Genomic DNA, 21,536 nt, shown 5'->3' on the forward strand with positions numbered 1-21,536 from the left:
GACAGTCATTTGCCATATTAGGTAGGCACATGACGCGGGGCCGCCCACACCGGTAGGTTAGGTTTTTCAAACTCCACTAGGACCTAACTGTGCTACCACTATAGCTAGACTGCCAGGAGGTAAGCTGGAGTCGCCAGGACCTCGGAAAATAGCCTGACTAACCCTTATGCTTTCACAGACAAATTTGGCTGAAAAATACGCTCAACTCTTAAGATAGACCCATCTCATTCTTGACTACTTCACGTGATCTGAATTGTCACACTTGGCTGGAGAAGAGCATAAAATGGCTTTCTGCGCCTTTCACAAGACCGCCATCAAAAATTTGCTGTGATCATGTTGTTTAAAAGACAGTTTCCAATGACATGATCATGACATTTTTTTTTCAAAGTTGATGTGAAATGTGTAGTTTGCTCAGGACTGGTTTTCTCCCCTGCCAAAATGGACACAGCTCCAAACATACAAGATGTCCTGGGCACCAAGAACATTTGCAGTACATGTATGATACATACTAAAATTTTACTAAAATTTTACATGTACTGCAAATGTTCTTGGTGCCCAGAACATCTTGTATGTTTGGAGTAGGAGCACTTAACATCTTCTCACAATGTTCTGAAGATTAACGGCAGCCAGAAATGTAATGTATTTGGCCATGGGAAATCCTTATTATACAGAGCATATTTCACCAAGAGACAAGCCCAGAATATAGTAGCAAAATGATAAATGTTCCAGAATGAAACATCCAGCAAGTCTGCAGGACATTCTCCAATGAGACATTGTGTGAGACATATTAGATGTTCCAGAATGGTACATGCAACATGTCTCCAGCATGCTCTCCAATGGAACATTGTGCAAGACATATTAGATGTTCCTTACCATGTTCAGAACATGTGACATGTCCAAAAACATAATCTGTTCCTTGGATGTTCAGACACTGTTCCAAGGCAGAACATCCACTTTTGCCTCCAGTGAGGAAGCGATCCGAGGGCACCCATGGAGCCCGCCACAGTGGGTGGGGAATGATTATGTGAGGGAACTTTATATAGAATGTATATAAAGAAATCTATTTCGGGAACCCGGCTGAGTAATCAGGTCTTCCCTTCATCCGAGACATCATCGCGACATTCTCTGGAAATTTACCTATTATTCTCGACAGGTTATTACCTATTATTCTCGACAGGTTATTACCTATTATTCTCGACAGGTTATTACCTATTATTCTCGACAGGTTATTACCTATTATTCTCGACAGGTTATTACCTATTATTCTCGACAGGTTATTACCTATTATTCTCGACAGGTTATTACCTATTATTCTCGACAGGTTATTACCTATTATTCTCAACAGATTATGAGCCCCGGGACCGTCTAAACCTCGGACTTGTATCCTACTGCTGCTAACAACCAATAAAACTATCCTCACCCATACGAGAAAAACTACCCCTGTTTTGGGCAACACAATGTCGAACGACGACAAGGACATTCTGAACAGTATGTATCAGATCCATCCTCTGAAGGAGGACAACTGGATGCCATGGAAGAGGTGCATGACTGCATTCCTGGATGAGAAACTTCTCGGCTACATCACCGGTGAGATACAGAAACTGAAGCCGAGCACTAATCCGGATATCAGAGAAGCACGCGATGCCGAGATTCAGAAGTGAGGCGAGAAGGATCACAGGGTGAGGAATTTGATTATCATGTGCCTGGACAATGCACAGGTGATTCATATGGAAGGAGCAACAATGGCGTATCATATGTGGGATCTGCTTCACATGGTAAAGGAGCTGAAAGGACAACATGGAATTATAGCTTTGAGTCGAGTTTTCTATGATTACCATGCTGATGAAGGCATGAATATCCTGAAGCACATCGCCAAGCTTCGGGAGATAAGCGAACAACTACAGATGATGGGAAAGCAAATAATGGATGCAGATTTTAATGAGATCCTCATCAAGTCCCTGCCCAGCAGCTGGGACTCATATATGGTGTCGTACACTGGCGCAATGAGTTCTCAGCCAAACTCTTCACCAATGATGACACCAGAATTGATTACTGTAGTCAACGGCGAATATAGGCGCCGTCTCGACTGCAATCAGCACGTCGAGCCAGAGCAAGTGCTTACCGCCCAAAGCCAGAAGCGGAAGTGAGACTCGATCAAGAAATGTTCCATCTGTCACAAGATGGGACACACGGCTAACAAATGCTGAAACCGAGGCAAGCCCATCTGTTCCAATTGTGGAAAGTTCGGGCACATTGGGAAAGATTGTTGGGCCAAGGGTGGTGACAAGGAGGGACAAGCGCCTTCCAGAGTGGGACTGTCCAATGCCCCATATTGAGGTGCATCATCTGGAGAACCTTCATACAAGCACTGAAAATTTGAGCAGATGCACGATGCCAGCAGCAAAGGCAAGGACAGAGTGCATATTGCACATGAGAATGATAAAGAAGATCGCGATAGCGATATGGTATCCTTAGGCACTAGCTCGGGGAATGATGATTTTGATTTCTTCTATGACTGGTATGCCGATTCAGCGACAACATCACATGTCGCAAAAAATCGTGATATATTCTTAATCTACAAACCTCTCGAGCATCATGCAATAAATGGACTTGGCACTGTCCAAGCCTATGGACGAGGAACTGTACAGCTCGAAAGTAAGGTAGGAAATAGAAAAATTAAGTTCCAATGGTGCAATGTGCTGTATGCACCACGATCCCCCTGCAATTTACTTTCAATACCGAGACTTGACGAAGCCAGTGGCTGAACAGTCATGGGAGATCAGCGCGCAATCTTAATTGATCACCACAGAAAAACCCTCGCTGTTGCCAAAATGAAAGGTAGATTATATTTATTGCATGTCCAAGCAGTTAAGCTGCAACAAGGGAGTGCATACATAGTGTCCGAGAACAACCCGCGCACCTGGGAAGAGTGGCACCGATCGTATGGACACATCAGCAAAGCCATGCTACAAACTTTGCAGCACAACCATCTAGTTGAGGGCTTACAATTTCTGCCCGACCTGGCCAATATCGAATGCACCACATCATCAGGAAAATCACTTTTTTCCTGAGAGCACGTGAGGAAGCTGAACTTTTCCCAGGGCACCTCAGAGCACACAAGGTGCCCTGAGGACAACTCAGGCTGGTACAGGAAATTACATAACTCCTGGGGTGTCTGAGAGTGTCAAGGGTGATCTCAGGACATCCACTTAATTCTATATGAGTACATTATAAAATATAAACATTGACCCAACTACAATCAACAGACACAGCACAATACCAATAGCACAAGCATCTCAGCTTGCACCGGCGACGTGGGAGACACCGGCTATGAGAGAGATTATGTGTCATTGCCATGGTGCAGAGGGCATGATACAGCTGTCAAGAGTGTGCCTGCCACACTGCATTGTGATGGCGTGGCAGGCCTCTTGTGTCTGAAAATGTGACAGGCACTCGTTGAGCTTAAATGTGTCCTGATGTGCATGGAGGACAGCGAGATAGGGCAGACCAGGTAGACAGCACAGAGGAGTGTGAGACTCCACCTGAACAGCATCGCCTTGCCTCCTGTCTGTCGCACGGGTGCATGTCAAGGTGACTGTGGCAAGTTCACACATGCAACTTCACAGAGAGGAAGGCCCCATCTGCATGCTCAGGAAACTTCAAGGAGCGCACGTGCATCTTGGTTCACAGGCCCAGGGGACATAATTGAACAGGGCACAAGTCTTGTGTCTTGCTGACGCGCATCTACAGCGATATTGATAGATTGACGAATCATCAAAATTGATCATCCATGTGCCAAATGACGTGATAGGAGTAGAGGTCAGTGCAGTTCATCAGGAAAACCCCACTTTTTCTTAAAAGGACACTTAAATAACTTAAATGGACTTATGGTCCTTATTTAAGGACATAAGGACAAAAAGGCCGCCTAAGGCATATTCCCTGAGTGTCTGAAATTCAACTTATTTGAACACTTATGGCCTTAAATAAGGGTTCTCAGACCCAAAATAAGTCCATAAGAGAAAGTTGGGTTTTCCTGATGCTTAGCAATGGGGGTCGAACAAGAATGTACTGCAGCGGACACATGGGCTGGGTGGAGTATGCAGGCCTGGTGCTCATGATGTTTGTTAAAATTGAATACATCAGGAAAACTCCAATTTTGCTTACGGCAGCTTTATCGTCTTAATCAAGGAAACAAGGATCTCAAGGACAATAAGCTGATCTCCGTACTTGACTGGCTTAATTTCTACTTGAACAACTTAAGAGCAAAGCTTTGTCTAAGAATGGCCAGGTAGTAAGATGAGATATCAGCTGCGCTTGACCAGCTTAAGCAAGCACATCAAGTGGACGAATTCAACAAGTATTAAATTGCTATATCAAGCAAATCATGCCAAATTGTACGTAAGACGAGACAGATACTAAGCTGTGAAGTTAACAGAAGCCAGAAAAGCGGTGAAACCAAGTAAAGATGAGTTCAGTAGGTATCATGCAGTGGACCATAAAGAAGCGGATCATACACACTGAAGCGGCAGCTAACCTGATTGCACCATAGGGCTTGTTTGATTCCCCCATCTCGATAGCGTACAGAGCAGGGATGTTGATCGTGCCTTCAGTCGACTTGTAATAGTACGCGAGCGTTCGCAAGACCAGCGGTGAGCCGAAGAGACCTCTGAATGACTTGAAAAAAATGACTAAGTGTTAGGACAAAATAATGCTTGATAGTACAATCACTTACAGATTCATTTGGACCATCAGCATCATTCCATACAAATCGCTGTTTATGAAGAAGCACCTTCGCAAAGTTTGCATGCTGTTCGGTCATCTCAAAATCCTCATCGGAGCCAAATAGATCCTCAAGGACCACAAGCACTGTCGAACCAAAGCTGTTACACCATTCACAGAGCCTCTGATTGGCCTACAAGGTGAAAAGGACAGCTATGTTTGAACGAATGATGCATTTGACGCCAGAGACTTACCAGTTTGCAGACGAAATCTTCGCGAGTAACCTTGTGCTCAATCTTTGCTTTGGTAAAAACTGCGTCCCAAACACATTGTAACACCGCCACAGCCTTTTCATCACTGATCGACCAGGGATCCCGCATAGTACCCACGTAGCACTCCAGAGTCGAAACAAACACCTGCCACCAGAGCTTCAGCGTGCCAGGTGGTAAATCAGCATTGGTAGCATTGGTAGACTTCGGCTTCTTGGATTTAACAAGTGTGCCATCGTCCAGCTTATTATTGAGTTCGAACTCTGCATCTTCGATTTTGACCATACTCTACCTGGTTGCTCAGTACCGGTATCAATATTGTATAGACTACTTACATTGCTGGTCAAGCGTACTCTTCCCTTCACCGGACTGGAAAGAGCCATGATTCATTCAAGTTCATCATCGTCATCGCTGGAGATCCCACCGCCAACTTCAATCGCAATGAGATTGATCTCATCGGTCTTAGCTGCTAACTTTTTGACAGTCCCAGACACCTTGGTGGAAGTAGATGCCTCGGTCCTGGCCATTTTGAATGTGGCAGTACGAGACTGAGAAGTGCCGGAGATGGATGGTGGATGGCTATCGGCAGCCTTAGAGGAAAGATTCCAAGTGATTACATTCACCGCCCAGTTCTTGATCGTTCCACTGGCAGAGAGGCCGCTGACACTCTTCTTATCTCTGCAGGTGTAATAAAAGAGGGTAGTTTCATCGAGTGTGAGCAATAACTGCATGTCAGAAGTGAGTACTACTCACTTCGATTGCACCGGCGCTTTGGCTTCCTTGCAGTTCCCAGCATGCAGTTGGGCGTCTTCTTTCTTGACGGTGCCCTCATCCTCGGACGACTCAATGATGACAGGCTCCTTCATTATCTTCTTGGTCTCCTTCAGATTCTGTTTGCGAGCTGCATCTATTGCTTTCCTGGTGGTCTGCTTCTTCGCTTTCTTCTTCGGGTGCTCATTCTCTGTCTCGATATCTGTGAGTTCAGAGGCTTCAGCATCAGATGCATCTCCTACAGCTCCATGTCCAGCTCTTTCCATCGTCTGCACCTCCTGAAGTGGATCACCTGCATTATCGTGATCGTCCTCCATTACATCAAGAGAAGCATAGGTGTGTTGGAGAGCTTGAGGGTCTGAAGCCCGAGAACGTTTCGCAGGCTGCTGAGATGATTGCGTGACATGTTTGGCCTCAATTTTAGCAGTGTCATCGGCCATCCTGTCCTCAAGATTAGCGATCCTCTTCAACTTCTTGACCTGCACCTGCTGCATCTCCTCCTTGGCCTTCTCCTCCGCAATTCTTACCGCCTTCATCTCTGCCTGGGTGCATCTTTTTGCCTTTATATCAGGCTGACCAGGATGCTTATCAAGGTTTGTTGCACGAGTAGCAAGACGAGACATGGCAGATGTATGAAGTGAGCTGAAAAATGGCGGAATGGAAATATGGTTCATTTCGACGGTTGTTGCCACAGTGTTCAGCATCTAACGGCGAACAATTCAGCAGTGTTCTCGGCTTGGTATATTGCAGGTAATATTACTTGAAATAAATGCATTTTCGGACTATCCTTTGTCGTAGTGTAAGCCCAATTTGTTGTAAGTTACACAATCGCTTCATCCTTCGCAAAGTCCCACTTTTACCTGGGTACAATCTCGAGTGCAATGCCTAACCATTTGATTCCTCGATCACGACACATTCCCAGTTTTCTACACTACCCTTGCAATGTCTCCAGTTGTAATCGGTGGTTCAAGAACAAAGGTGGACTCACGAAACACATCCGTTGCACTCACGCTCATGCTCCTCCTGCGCAGACACGAATAACCACCTCTTATCAGCCACAGTCTCCATCAGCTTCTCACGGAAATGTTCACGATGACCAGGAGGAGGAATCACGTTCAGAACGTAAGTCTAGCAATATGCAGGATGAAGATGGCCATTCTGCACTTGCGCCCTCGAGCCCTTTCGATCCTGCAAAGGAAGATGACACATCACTGCAGTCCCCCATACATTCAGATTATGTATACAATGACATTGCAGGCGATGCTGATAACTCAGATATTGACATGGAGAATGAAAGTGCATCTGAGAACAGATGCAATGAGCAGGATCATGTCAGGGTGGACCCAGATTCAGTCAGTGTGACAAGAGAGTACCATCCCTATATTAACGGTTCGTCCATTCACTTTGGCTGAAATTTTTCTAATCTCTTTTGCCTTTGGCAGGAAGGCCGTGTGATAAGAATGGAGTCTATCTTCCAGATGGTACTCCCCCTCCTCCTTGCCCAGCTCCGGAAACGGACAATTGGTTCCCTTACTATGATCGCGTAGCCTTTGAAACTGCGGAATTCCTGTATAATCGAGAGCAGATGTCAGCTGGAAACATCGATACTATACTTCAGCTATGGGCTGCCAGCTTACTCCAACATCACGACGATCTGCCGTTTGCAAATTGTGAAGACTTATACAACACAATCGACTCAACGCTGCTCAGTGATGTCAAGTGGGAGTCGTTCAACCTACAATACGAAGGTCAACGTCCCGAGAGAGACGTTCCCTCATGGATGACAGCGAAATATGAAGTATACTTTTGGAATCCTTCTGAAGTCTTTCACGATCAAATGGCAAATGCGGACTTTGACAGCGAGATCGACTATGCACCACTACGAGAGTTTGTGGATGGTCAACGTCATCTGAAGAATTTTATGTCTGGAGATTGGGCCTGGAGACAAGCCGTAAGTTTGTCTCATCCTTCGAATATTTTCCTTCGTAGCTGATATCAGTCAATCTTAGGATCTCATTGCACAGGATCCAAATACACATGGTGTCGCATTTGTACCTGTTATCCTTGGCAGCGACAAAATAACAGTTTCTGTTGCCACGGGACAAACCGAGTACTATCCATTGTACGGATCCATTGGAGGTGTGCACAACAATGTACATCGTGCACACCGCAATGCTGTGACACTCCTGGGCTTTCTTGCGATTCCAAAGAGTGAGGAATCTCTTCGTGATGACATTGCATATAGGGCTAATTCATTGAATGGTGATAGCTGATAAAGAATTCTCCGAAGACGCGATGTTCCGCAAGTTTCACAGACAGCTCTTTCATTCCTCACTATCAAGAATTCTGCAGCCCTTGAAGCCTGGAATGATGACCCCAGAGATCATGCTGTGTGCAGACGGCCACTATCGCCATGTTGTATATGGTCTTGGTCCCTACATTGCAGACTATCCTGAGCAGGTACTTCTTGCGTGCATTGTCTCTGGGTGGTGTGCAAAGTGAGTCATCTGTTTCTCCCTTTGCACAGTTACTGATGGGTTTTCAAGATGTACCGCTTAAAAAGATGATCTGGATGGCCCCGGCTATGGATGGTGCCATCGCGAACATACTGAACTTCTAGTAGAAGAACTGGAACTCGGTGTATTATGGGATGAGTACGGTCTTGTCGGGGATATCGTGGTAAGCACAATTTTGTCTCATCGACATTCCTTTACATAGCAGACCCATCCATACCAAGTCATGCCGATGTTAGAGCAATGACCCGAACTGATTGATGGGTGAAAATTTTGAGTCAAATGGAACTAACTTTCTGATGTTACCACAGCCCTTTACAAACGATTTCCCTCGCGCTGATATCCATGAACTTCTCTCCCCGGATCTTCTTCATCAAATCATTAAAGGAACATTCAAGGATCACCTCGTAAGTTGGGTGGAGGAATACATTGAATTGATGCACAGCAAGAGGGAAGTGAAATGAATCCTTGCAGATATTGATCAACGGTAGGTTCTTATGGCGTTAATTACTTTTGTTTGGCCTGACACATATCACCCTTTACAGCATTGCAGCAGTGCCTGCATTCTCTGGCCTATGACGATTTCCCAAGGGCCATAGATTCAAACAATGGACAGGAGACGATTCAAAGGCATTGATGAAGGTCTGTCGTTCTCCGCTACTTAAAACATGAGCAAACTTATACATGTATGCTAGGTTTATCTCCCTGCCATTGCCGAGTACGTCCCCGAGGATATGGTGTGGGCCATCCAAGCCTTCCTCGACTTCTGTTATATCGCACAGCGCAACGTTCACACTGAGCAAACACTTGATGCACTTCAGGATGCTCTGGATCGGTTTCATTACTACCGGAAGATTTTTGAGACTTGCGGTGTTCAACCTGATGGTATCTCACTTCCTCAGCAGCATTCTCTCTGCCACTACAGGTTCTCAATCTGGGAATTTGCAAGCCCGAATGGGCTGTGCTCATCCATTACTGAATCTAAGCATATCAAAGCGGTAAAGGAACCTTGGCGCTGATCAAGCAGATACCAGGCTCTAGGCCAGATGCTGCGAACAAATCAGAGGATCGATAAGCTTGCTGCAGCTTATGTTGACTTTACCAAGCGTGGTATGCTGAAGGGTTCATGGCTTTCCAATGCATTCTGCAAGATTTGTAAGTCAAGTTTTTACACCGTTTTACTCCATATGCTGAAAAATCAAAAGATCTCGTAGATGCTGATCCTACCGAGACTGAAGACATCAATATAGGAGCTGACTGCCATGTGTCCAAGCCACTGGGCCCTGACGAGCAGCAGGACGATGATGGCAGTGTCCCTGGCCCAACAGTTCTTGTGTACGTTGATCTAGCAGCGACTGTTCGTGCGTGACGATTGACTCTATCCTTATGTGACTCTATTGACCAAGCCCAACAGAACAGCGACATCCCAGAGGTTTTGCTGAACTTGCACATCAGATCAACCAACCTGAGCTTCCTGAACTGATCCGACGATTTCTGTACGACCAATTGAATCCTAACAACCCGCGTTCTGCATCCGATGTCAGTATCAGCGAATGTCCAACACTCAAAGGCAAGATTTCCGTTCACTACTCAGCCGCCGCAACATACTATGCTCTGAGTGATCCTTGTGGCATCGGCGGAATGCATCGCGAACACCTTCGGGCAAATCCAGTGTGGTGTCGTCATACACCACGTTTTGATTGTGCCCTCGTCAATCGTGACCCCAATCTCGCTGGTATGCTCAGTATTGACGTTGTTCGTATACGCTTGCTCTTCTCTTTCAAGCATGCAGGCCATCAATATCCCTGTGCCCTCATCCATTGGTTTCAGTGTGTGTGTGATCAGCCAGATGAAGATACAGGCATGTGGATCGTCCAACCAGAAACTGATGAACAGGGTGCACCTGTAATATCCATGATACATGTCGACTCCATTATACGTGCAGCACACTTGATCCCAGTGTATGGCGATGGGCGTGTATCACGGGACATTACAGATAAGAACTCACTGGATGCATTCCGTGCTTTCTACGTCAATAAGTTCACCGACCACCATGCATTTGAAATACTGTCATAGCTGTCGGTTGTCTCAATTTATCCCAATCCCTTTTCTTGGTCTGCAGTCTCTTATTCTCATGGCATAGGTATGTGCACCCTTCACTTCTTGCTGTCAAATATCTCACTTGCCAGCCATGGCTGATTGTAGGTGACAAATCAGTCGCAAATTAGCTAACCCACTTGATGCTGTGCGTGACCGCGAATGAGATTGCAGCAAGCGCGAGAAGGCTCGAACACATCCAGCATGCTGCACTCATGCTTGCCAAAGAGAAGTGGCAGGTGCACCACCTCAAGACCCTCCTGCGCAGCATGGATGACTGGCTCGACTACGAGAGCTGGTGCACAGACTGCATCGAGGGCCTCGCACATCGTGCTTGCATGCTTGCAAATATGATGGAATGCAAGTTACGCAGGGCTGAAAGTGAAGCATGGCATGTGGACAGATGGACAAGATTGTTCTTTATGCGAAGAAGGTTGGATACACCCCAAACTTTGTTGGCCTGCTCCAACACGTCATGCGAACCAACCCCGAGAAGGGTGCTGAGTTCTCTGCGCAGTTCGTCAACGATGACTCAGGTCCGCTCATGGATGTCGAGTGGGTGAGTTTTCTGTCTACTTCGAGTGTTCTATTACTGAGCTCACTCCCTCTTCAGGTGGTGGACATCTTCATGTCGCAAAACATGATCCAGCCCGCGGCGTCATTCTTACTCGATGCACTGAAGGAGAACAAGCCTGAGCAGGCTCATCTCCAGACTCATCTGCTGGAGATGAACCTGATTCACGCCCCTCAAGTCGTGGATGCCATTCTCGGTAATGAGATGTTCACGCACTACGACCGTCCACGAATTGCCAACCTTTGCGAGAAGGCTGGTTTAATGCAGCGAGTTCGTAGACTTTCATGGCGATTGATTGCTCTTGCTCATATTTTAGTCTGCAGGCTCTCGAGCACTACGAGGACTTGGGGAACATCAAGCGTTATCGTGCATGCGAACGTGTTCCAGATCGATGTGAGTATTTGCCGTGTCTCGCTTTTCATTGCACTTGTTACTCACTCGTCCATTAGTGGCTCGTCAGCTACTTCAGTCGCCTTACTACTGAGCAGTCATTGGCTTGCATGGGAGAGATACTTCGTATCAACATTCGGCAGAACCTGCAGGTTGTTGTCCAGATCACTACGAAGTACTCAGATATCCTTGGCCCTGTCAAGCTCATCGAGTTGTTTGAGAAGTTTAAGTCATTCGAAGGTAATCTCGCTCTATACATATCATTTTATTGGACACTGACACTCTACGACCAGACCTATACTACTACCTTGGTTCCATCGTCAATCTCAGCCAGGATTCCGAGGTTCACTTCAAATACATTCAGGCGGCCACTCGTACAGGCCAAATTCGTGAGGTTGAACGCATCTGTCGTGAGGGCAACTACTACAACCCGGAGAAAGTCAAGAACTTTCTGAAGGAGGCCAAGCTTTCGGACCAGCTACCCCTCATCATCATCTGCGACCAGTTCGACTTCGTTTATGACCTTGTGCTGTACCTGTATCAGAATGGTCTCACCAGCTTCATTGAGGTTTATGTTCAACGTGTCAACTCGGTCAGGACGCCGCAGGTCATTGGGGGTCTCTTGGATGTCGACTGTGATGAGACAACCGTCAAGTCGTTGCTTGCTTCTGTCCCTGGCAACTTCCCCATCAATGAACTCGTGAATGAGGTAGAGACAATGAACAGGCTGAAGTTAATCCTTCCGTGGTTGGAGGCACACATGCAGGCGGGAAGCCAAGACCCTGCTGTGTACAATGCGCTCGCAAAGATCTATATTGAATCGAACAACAATCCCGAGACATTCTTGAAGGAGAACAATGTAAGTTCGTTCATTCCTTACCACTGCCCCTTGTTAAAATGTGACTGTTCAGTTGTACGAGCCACTGGTCATCAGCAAATTCTGTGAGGCCAGAGATCTGTACCTCGCCTACATTGCGTACACAAAGGGCCTGTGCGATGATGAGCTTCATCACGAATGACAACTCGATGTTTAAGCAACAAGCTCGCTATCTCATCAAGCGTCATGGTCTGGGCCTATAGGTGCAAGTCAGTCTCGATCTGCGGCCATTTCTCTGGAGAAGGGTGAGTTGGGGAGCGCAAGGGCGGGTGAATGAACTCACTGTTGCCTGTGCGGGAGACGAGGAGGAAGGTGATGGTGAGGGAGAAGGTGGAGATGTGGTGACCAGAGGCAATGGAGAAGGAGATGGGGGCATCCATGGTGGGGAAAAGAGATGGAGGAGAGAGAGAAAAGACATTCTCATGAGATGCGGGCTGTCAGCCCCACAGCAGCCAAATATTCTTCCCGTCATCATCCACGACAGATTGCACGACATCTAACATGGGCTGTAACATGATCTGTCAGTCCCCCATCTCCTCGTGCCCATGCTTGCCACTGCAGAGCACCCAGTACACAACATCGCCAAGGTCAGCTTCGGTATGGGAACGAATGAGCTCTATGATCGGTCAGTCGCTCCGAGCGCTTGCTTCCCTGTTCTCATTCCACAGCTCCAGTGCTCAGCCCTCGTACCAGCCTGCCACCCTCTCCCACATCCACAATGCCCTCTCAGCCTCTGCCTCACTTAACACTGTTGAGTGAGTTTACTTGCTCCATCCTTGCTTCTCTGACCGCTCAGCTTTACTAGGATCGGTGCAGGCACCGGCATCTTCACCCGTGCACTTCTCGCCCACCCAGACTGGTCCCACTCCGTGAACCAGCTCCACGCCATTGAGCTGTCCGAAGGCATGCGCGACGTCTTCACAAATTTCGTACATGACCCCCGCGTCTCCATCACTAAGGGAACCTTCGACTCCACTGGTGTCAATGACGGATGGGCCGACCACGTCATCATCGCTCAGGTGCGTTTCCCCACTTTTGCATATATGCATGCCCACACGGGCTCCCCCCGCACCCGAGACAGGACAACATGCATCGTCATCAGCTGATGGATCAGGTGAGATTTCCACGTTGTTTTCGTCTGATCTCCCTACTGACTTCACTACAACTAGATCATTGCGACTGCCCTTCCTGAGTCCACGGACCCCGATGATGTGTCCGTAACTGGGAAAGCGTTCTTGATGGCAGACCTTCCCATTGAGTTGATCGAGCTGCTCGAGAAGCTCATCCTCGAGCCTTCACCATTCAGCGACAATCGCAACCTCCAGAACTTGATGGTGTTGACAGCCATTCACGCAGACAAAGGCAAAGTTGTTGGATACATTGACAAGCTCAAGAACTACGATATTGCTGAGATTGCCAAGATTGTGACCGACCATGGTCTGTATGAGGAGGCATTCCTCATATACAAGAAGTATGAGCAACATGCCATGGCCATCAATGTGCTCATCGAGCATATTGTGTTCCTGGACCGCGGCACCGAGTATGCCATTAAGGTTAACAGGCCCAAGGTATGGAGCAGGCTGGTGAAGGCACAGCTCGACGGTCTGCGAATCAAGGATGCCATCGGTGAGTCAATCTGGGTCTGAACATTTCAGGTGCTAATCCCAGATAAATATTTGCAGATTCGTACATCAAGGCTGAGAATTCCTCGAACTACACCGAAGTCATCGAGATTGCTAGTCATGCGGGTAAGACGACCTCGCCAAGTACCTCCAAATGGTGCGCAAGACTCTGCGCGAGCCTAAAATTGACATGGAGTTGGCGTACACCTATGGAAAGACCGATCGTCTGCACGATATGAAGGACTTCTTGACTATGACAAATGTTGCCGACATTCTTGAGGTCGGAGAGAAGTGTTTTGAGGATGAACTTTACCAGGCGGCGAAGTTGCTCTTCACAAGTATCTCCAATTGGGCCCGGCTTGTAACGATGGTCATCTATCTCAGTGAGAACCAGGCTGCGGTGAAAAGTGCGTGAAAGGCCAGAAACACTCAGTCAGTACCTCTCAGTCTGTCGGAGAGGCATATGTTCCTAATGACAATTAAAGAGTATGGAAGCAAGTGCATGCTGCATGTATCGAGAAGGCCGAATTCCGTTTGGTGCATGTTATCACGGATCTTCTCGTGTTGCACTGACGCGGTCTGCAGGCCCAAAATTGTGGTCTTAATATCATTGTGCATGCCATATGTTCCTAGCCAGTCACCTGTATATTATTTACTGATGCATTGATCACCTTCACAGGAGGAACTCGCTGGTCTCATTCAGTTGTACGAGCGTCGAGGGCATTTCGATTAACTTCTTGCCCTTCTGGAAGCTGGCCTCAGTCTGGAGAGAGCACACATAAGGCATCGATTTTCATTGACAGATAGTCTTCTGATCGTGGTCATCTGCAGATGGGTATCTTCACTGAGCTCTCAGCCTTTTACGGCAAGTACAGACCCGAGAAATGTGAGTAGGAATTTCTTGACATGGCTGGAAACATCTATAATAACATATCTTCAGTCATGGAGCATCTCAAGCTCTTTGTTTCTCGCATTAATATCCCCAAGGTGTGTTATGTTTCCTTCACCATTCTCTGCCCCTAATAGTGATTTCATGTAGGTCATTAAAGCCGCTGAACAGGCCCATCTCTGGCCAGAGCTGGTTTTCCTCTAGGTTAAGTATGATGAGTTTGTGGGTAGCATTCTGATATCTGTATCGAACCTCAGCTAACAGTCTTTACTAGGACAATGTGGCATTAGCAATGATTGAACGCTCGGCAGATGCTTGGGAGCACAACCAGTTCGAGGATGTGATCATTCGGGTTGCCAACATCGAGATGTAAGTGTTAGCTTTGCTCAATCTGTAGCACGCATTGACCATCGTGGTAGCTATCACAAGTCGCTTACGTTCTATCTGCAAGAACAACCGACTCTCCTAACAAATCTGCTGACCATCTAGTGCACAATGCATGAGGTCACATTGCTCCATGCTAGCATGACCACTGCCAACAAGGGCGCAACTTGTCCCAGGTGACAGTTTGGTTGGTGAACGGAATCCACACCGTGCCCGTGGTGGGGTACGTGATCTGTGGGCTGACGATGTTGTCCTCAGCATGGCTGATGGGCGTCGCAAGAGTGGACGCGGTGAGCATCGCAAACGTAGCGGTGAGCACGGACGCCCATCCACGGGAAGTGCACCCAGCTTCCTGCACCTTCCCCCACACTGGCCGATGCCACTGATCACATCTCGGTCAAGCAGGAGGAGCCCTTGCACGTCCTTTCACCCGTCCATCAACACCTCGGCACCAGCACCGGCTACGAGGGAGGCCGAGAGTAGTGCATGGCACGTTCTGGCAGACCTCCGATGTCGACCTACATCTTTGCATCACATTTGAGTTGTCAATACTTGTGCAGCTGTCATTGACGATAGCGCTCTTGTATGACTTGGTTGCTTTATCATTACTTGCTCTACTTTCCTCGTATCCACCTTAGGTGAATTGCCGGATTTAGTGCCTTACTTACATGTTTAATGCGACATAAGACTTGATCACTTCATTCTTACTTATGTGACTTTCGGAGTATACACCTTAGTTAAGTTATTGGGTTTAACCCCTTAATTACAAGTGCTTGATAGCCTTGCTCCAGTAGCTCAACCACATAACCACTTTGTTGACTTACTAACGACAACTAAGTAGAGCCAAGAAAGGACTTTAATTAAAATCTAACACTTAATTCCCTTACTGGGATTGTTGACTTGGATAAGTCACTAAAGCGGATTAAAGTAAAATCAAGGTTTTCCTGATGTAGTTAGTGCAGATTGCAAAGTTGTTAGTTGGCGAATTGCGTGCAAGTCGGAGTGCTAGGTGCTGACATAGGTGCACGTGATGGCACCGCCCACTCCATTTCGGGACAGCATACTGAACACCCAGCATTTATCTCCTGATGTAGCTGTCCTGCATTCCACATCAGGGAATCGGGATTCCTCCGGATGGAGGATAGATCTCCTCAGCTCCATCCGGAGCTGGATGGAGATTGTACCTTCGCATGGAGATGCCAGCTACAGACAGAGAGAGCTAAAGGCCCCAAGCAAGCAGATGTATCTAGACAGCATTGATATCTCTTCCTACATGCTCTATGAGTATTTTCTGAGAATATCCAACAACTTGAGCCTGTCCCTGGTGCTCGCGAGTATGTCCCACGAGCCACGTGCTGTCTCCGTCCAGCTCCATGCAGAGATGTGATCTCCATCCGGCACGGCACGGAGACGGCCTGCTCCGTATGATGGGGGGGATTTCCATCACTCCGGGGCTCCGTCCGCTACCATATGGAGCCTATGGAGCTATCCCAAGTTCCTGATGGCAGTCCTTACCGTCAAGACCACACACGAGAAGGTCGAAGCGGAGTCTAACGTCACACAGAGTGAAGAGCACACTGTGTTTGGCACTGCGAGGAGTAAAAGAGAGACGACGGTCGGTAAGTTGAACATTTTATGAAAGACTTTTGGTTAGAGCTGAGAAGCAGCGTACGTAGCCTTTAAGAATTGACGGTTACATAAGCAGATGGTTTCGACTTCACCAGCCTTCACCAAATCACAGTGGAGCTCCACTGTGTCTAGGTCTCCTCAAATACGCTCTAGTAGTACGTACGCTTACGTACGTCGTAGCACACGGTTGTGCTTCGAAGAACGGGAAGTAGGTTGACACGCTGACCCGGTACCTGTTGAACGCGAAGAGTCACGTTGCTGTTTGTTTGCGTCCCGAAACTACAAGTTAATCTTTGTACAAATACTAGGCCATGGCGCTTCGGACACATCATAACAGTCTCGGCCGCCCACAGTCATTGCATCACAAGTTAGCATCACGAGGGTTCTGTTCCTCACCCCCATTCCATACAACCACCATACTTATTTTCAGACTGTCGGGAGGTAGACCCACATATCCTTGAGGTATTGACATGTTATGAGTGAGTCACCGACGTTGGTGTATTTTCGTTAGCTGAAACCACATTCCCGGACTATTTGCGAGCAGGAGCTATGTCAGAAGAAATGGAGGAACGACCGCCGAATTCTCTGAACATGCACAGTCGAAGGTCATCTGGTAACACCGCCGGTGCTTCTCCTTGAACTACGACCTCAACAGAGTATACGTATCTTCTCAGGCCAGACTAAAACCCCCGCGGATTACCCAACCACCGTTGACGAACTGGGGTCACGAGAACTTTTAACAGGCTACGCCGGCATTCTGCTGACACTGAACTAGTTACACAGGGACCCCCCTCAAAACTCAGTCCAGAGTGACGTTCTTTCATCTCTCTCTCTCTTTACCGATGTCTACCACCCGCATCGCAGTTGTCACAGGTGCCTCTCGGGGAATCGGAGAGGCCGTCGCCTTGCGTCTTGCAGACGATGGATTTGACGTTGCCGTGAACGACATTCCTGCAATGGCAGAATCGCTCAAGGCGCTTGCCGAGAAGATACGGCAGAAGGGCAGACGCTCTCTCGCCGTGACTGGGGATGTATCGAATGAGAACGACGTGAAGACCGTGGTTGACAAGGTCGTAGAGACACTTGGCGGACTGGACGTTGTATGCATTCGGGATTTAAGCGAAGCACCGCATATTCTGAATACCTTGTTGACTGCCAGATGGTCGCAAACGCAGGCATCGCCCTGGCGAAGCCTGTCGTCGAGAGTGTGTGTGCTGTCTGCTTCAAAAACTGTGATACTTATCGGCGGCCGCAGCTTCTGTCGAAGAATATGATCGCATTATGTCTGTCAACGTCAAGGGTGTCTTCCTGTGCTTCAAGTATGCTGCTCTCCAGATGATCAAACAAGGACGAGGTGGAAGAATCATAGGTAAGCTGCTCTTGGGACTGTCCGACACGCGTATTTTGCTGGCATTGATCAGTCATCTCCAGGCGCTTGTTCCACGGCCGGTAGGAGGGGTAGGTCTGCAAAGTAGGTGCCAACAAAGACACTCGCATTCATGAGCACTTTGCATGGCCAGGAATGACCAATATTTCTGTATACGCCGCATCAAAATTCGCAGTGCGGGGACTTACTCAAACTTGTGGTGCGCCTTGACTTTCTTGTTCACATTGAAGAGCACAGCTAAGCTCGTATTCTTGCTTGAAACCGTCTTGTAGCGCTCGAATGGGCGAAGCACAACATAACTGTCAACAGCTATGCTCCTGGGATAATTAACACGCCGCTCGGTGCGTTCAAATGTTGATGCGCAGTTATAGGTCCTGACAAGTCTTTCTGAATAGTGACGGAGTCGAATGAGGTTGCGAGGGAGAAAAATTCAACCACGGTAAGTAGCCCACTCTTGTTACTAGTGAGACGCGATTTATCATGGCTGTTTAGGTCGTCGACACGCTTGGTCTCGGGAAGGATACTCCAAGCGCAGAGCCCTCTGTCATCGGAGAACTGGTCTCCTACCTCGTGAAACCAGAGTCTCAGTTCGTCAGCGGTGAGTAGCTCAATTTGGCGGAGGTGGCTATCGGGATCGGCTGATCGAAATATGGGATATTTAGGCCAATGCATAAACATCAACGGAGGCGTTTTCTTTGACTGAGGTCACGTCCGGAGAGCTATCAGCTAAGCTCCATTGTAATTGTTCGAGTACGTCAACTCTCGTACGGCTGCAGATCGAGTGTACGAATCAGACTTATCTTGGTGGTTCTGTTCTGCGTGTTCGTGCTTTGTGAATATGCTGCATGGATTGCTCGCGTACTCTGCACAACGATCATGCATGAGATCCTCCCTCATGATGAGCTCACTGAGAAGCGTCGATTTGTACGACGAACCGCCCGTCTGTGCGACGTAGTCATTGACCCGTTGATAAAGGTCCTAACGGAACCATCTCATATGGGGGGGAGCCAATCGCGCGCAACAAATACGAAGAGACGTTACCTTCGAAGACGTGTCCCAGACGCGTAGATTCCGGCGCCAAAGCGCAGAAAATTGGTACGCTCGCCGGCACGCACCCATTGCAACCGCAAGCGCATTCATCAAGGCAGTGAGCGTATCCAGTCGGCAGGATGCTAAGGACACAGAACAGTGACAAGCACGCGGATAAATATTACACAAGCACAAGCTTCAGCACTGCAGAGGTCGCGTAATAATTCACCGTCGCCCAGGCTACGGTTTCGTGCCGTGCCAGCCAGAGCACTGTGTGTTCCCGTCTGTCTGCGCGGTGTGCGGTGTGTTATGTATCATGACCTAAGCCTCAAATGTCTGCATGTGGGTTCAGGATTGGAAATATCCGCACCTGTATTGTATTGGTCGAATTTCTCATTCGCATCCCTGCTGCCGCAGATCTTCCAGATCTATGATACCTCACCACGGTCGACGACGTCCTCATAGAGAGCCGCAAGATCGAGGCAGACGAACTGGGTAGCTCGCGGGTATATATAGCACGTCCGCGGGATGCTTCGGTGCATTCTTGAATTGCTCGTCCACTACATAGCATGTCGGCACGGAATACAAACGCACCTCTACGTACGCACCGTGTGCGACTTCTGCGGTTGCAAAATAAAATACTTGTTAACAACCGGCGCTGATCAAAGATCGAAGATCGAAAATTTGACGAACGAGGTGGAAAAATACCGGACACACTAGCTCACCGTCGTCGTCGACAGCGTAATCGTCATATTCTCCGCAGCTCCTACTGGCTGGAGTTGCTGCGTCAACAGTTGATATTGCAAGGCTTTCTGAGCAAGCCCACAGCTGCGCGTCCGCTCGAGTCGGCAGCAGTGAGAACTACGTCATGTGAGATAAATACAAGCACGCCTCATGCCGTGCCGGTTTTTACAGCCGCTACAACGGACGTCACGCACACGCACCCGAACAGGAACAGACATACACCAACCTCGAGCTCACCCACCTCCACGCGACGCCTGCGTTCGACGAGCGCACACTCAGGCTTGCCCAGCTCGCACTTTGTGCCGGTCGGAGCTGGTCACCCTTCCGACCCAGGCAGCTGCACCCGGCACCGGACGCCACAGAAGGCGTGCATGCACTCGCCGGGTTGTCGCCAACGTGAATGGGGAACGCGAGGATCCAGCGTGTACTAGCAATCCGAGTGTAGACCGCCACACAGTTAGTACGAACTAGGGATGAATCGATGACCGATGGGCGCCGAGCGCCGTAGCAGCGATAACTGCCGTAGAACGAACGAGACTTCGTCCCTGGAGCAGCGCAAAAATCAGGATCGAGCAATCCTGGAAATAAAAATACGCGAACATGTAGCAACACTCTGGTGAGCATGCTATATATTCCGATCCCTTTGAAGAACAAAGACCACAGAGAAACGGTGAGTCGAGCGGGGCCACCGTCTTCGAGAGATTCGAGCTCGCGAAGAGCCGCCACAGTTGACAGGACTAGGTCGAATACCTTATTGAGACGCGACACAGGCTGTCCTTTGTGCTGTAAAGCTCGTTGACGCGGCGCATCCTGACTGAACTCGTTCAAGAGATAAGAAGCGAGTGGGGAGACGAAAGGCCATGGCCCGGTAGAAATATAATTGGGAAGAGGTTGGGTGAGCAGATGAACGACCTCTTGGACCTTGGGAGGCCAATCGGAAGAGTTGGTTATGTCGTGGAACACGGGAGGTGGGCAAAACAATGATTTATTGTGAGAGGTACGCGTTCGCCGCCGCGGTGGCGGTTGACGCGGTGTGACAACTCGTGACACTCGCGAGTTGAACACCTTGAATAGATCTAGATGAGTGTTCAATAACGCTCAATGTTCTCGTCAAAGAAGTCTTTCTGGACGCAGCAACTTTATCATGGAAGAAGTGTTGACAACTCTTCTATCGCCCTCACCCGGTAGAAGGAATTGCACATCGAGCGGTCCAAAGCTAGTCATTGTCGGCGAGTGTACTTATTCGAGTCAGCTTATGCTGATCCGATACAATCCTGCGCGCAGCGCGAGACAGCTGCATGCCTGTGATCATCAAGGACAGGAGCACAATTCCATGGTCCGGGAGTGGCCGAGCGCCCTCGTCCTCCCGTATTTTACCGTGCTTGACTGCGATCGAGTCCAACCGCGTATCTTTCTTTCTGTCTATTCTCTCCATTCATCATCACCTCTGCCCATGTCCAGCGCCGACCTGTGTATTACATCGTCTACGGGACCATGAGCCTTCATCGCACAGAGTGCGGCGTTCTCGAGAAAACACTGGGCACAGGGACAGCCCCAAACGCTTTGCACCCTCCACCTTCCTCTCTCTTTCTCTCCCTCTATCGAGTTCCCTGCCGGTGAGTGCAAGTCGCGACAACACGAC

At 48.4% G+C, this 21,536-nt stretch overlaps 4 protein-coding genes across 4 annotated transcripts; 3 read left to right on the forward strand and 1 right to left on the reverse strand.

Moving 5' to 3' along the window:
* Window positions 1-1,457: 1,457 nt before the first annotated feature.
* On the forward strand, window positions 1,458-1,661 carry SCP_1102860 (hypothetical protein; the record flags this gene model as incomplete). Its single annotated transcript, XM_027762721.1, has 1 exon — window positions 1,458-1,661. One exon carries the CDS (start codon window positions 1,458-1,460, stop codon window positions 1,659-1,661), a length of 204 nt encoding a protein of 67 aa, XP_027618522.1.
* A 2,767-nt stretch (window positions 1,662-4,428) lies between these two features.
* Window positions 4,429-6,382, reverse strand: SCP_1102870 (hypothetical protein; the record flags this gene model as incomplete). Its single annotated transcript, XM_027762722.1, has 6 exons — window positions 4,429-4,674; window positions 4,733-4,912; window positions 4,974-5,257; window positions 5,324-5,357; window positions 5,420-5,666; window positions 5,742-6,382. The coding sequence occupies 6 exons, from the start codon at window positions 6,380-6,382 to the stop codon at window positions 4,429-4,431; spliced, it is 1,632 nt and encodes a 543-aa protein (XP_027618523.1).
* Window positions 6,383-6,895: 513 nt separating this feature from the next.
* On the forward strand, window positions 6,896-14,925 carry SCP_1102880 (hypothetical protein; the record flags this gene model as incomplete). Its single annotated transcript, XM_027762723.1, has 24 exons — window positions 6,896-7,148; window positions 7,202-7,710; window positions 7,769-7,970; window positions 8,029-8,257; window positions 8,872-8,914; window positions 8,968-9,270; window positions 9,337-9,427; window positions 9,487-9,633; window positions 9,687-9,811; window positions 10,773-10,928; window positions 10,983-11,336; window positions 11,393-11,573; window positions 11,627-12,192; window positions 12,245-12,275; window positions 12,736-12,835; window positions 12,885-12,965; window positions 13,016-13,229; window positions 13,292-13,324; window positions 13,380-13,836; window positions 13,893-13,989; window positions 14,512-14,593; window positions 14,664-14,718; window positions 14,773-14,819; window positions 14,872-14,925. 24 exons carry the CDS (start codon window positions 6,896-6,898, stop codon window positions 14,923-14,925), a joined length of 4,410 nt encoding a protein of 1,469 aa, XP_027618524.1.
* Window positions 14,926-17,576: 2,651 nt separating this feature from the next.
* On the forward strand, window positions 17,577-18,824 carry SCP_1102890 (Versicolorin reductase; the record flags this gene model as incomplete). The annotated part of the gene is made up of 9 exons (XM_027762724.1): window positions 17,577-17,834; window positions 17,894-17,939; window positions 17,990-18,103; window positions 18,166-18,192; window positions 18,255-18,320; window positions 18,394-18,462; window positions 18,517-18,560; window positions 18,614-18,719; window positions 18,784-18,824. The coding sequence occupies 9 exons, from the start codon at window positions 17,577-17,579 to the stop codon at window positions 18,822-18,824; spliced, it is 771 nt and encodes a 256-aa protein (XP_027618525.1).
* Window positions 18,825-21,536: the final 2,712 nt, after the last annotated feature.

The sequence above is a fragment of the Sparassis crispa genome (assembly GCF_003851025.1).
Source record: "Sparassis crispa DNA, contig_000011F, whole genome shotgun sequence".
NCBI classification, from domain to species: domain Eukaryota; kingdom Fungi; phylum Basidiomycota; class Agaricomycetes; order Polyporales; family Sparassidaceae; genus Sparassis; species Sparassis crispa.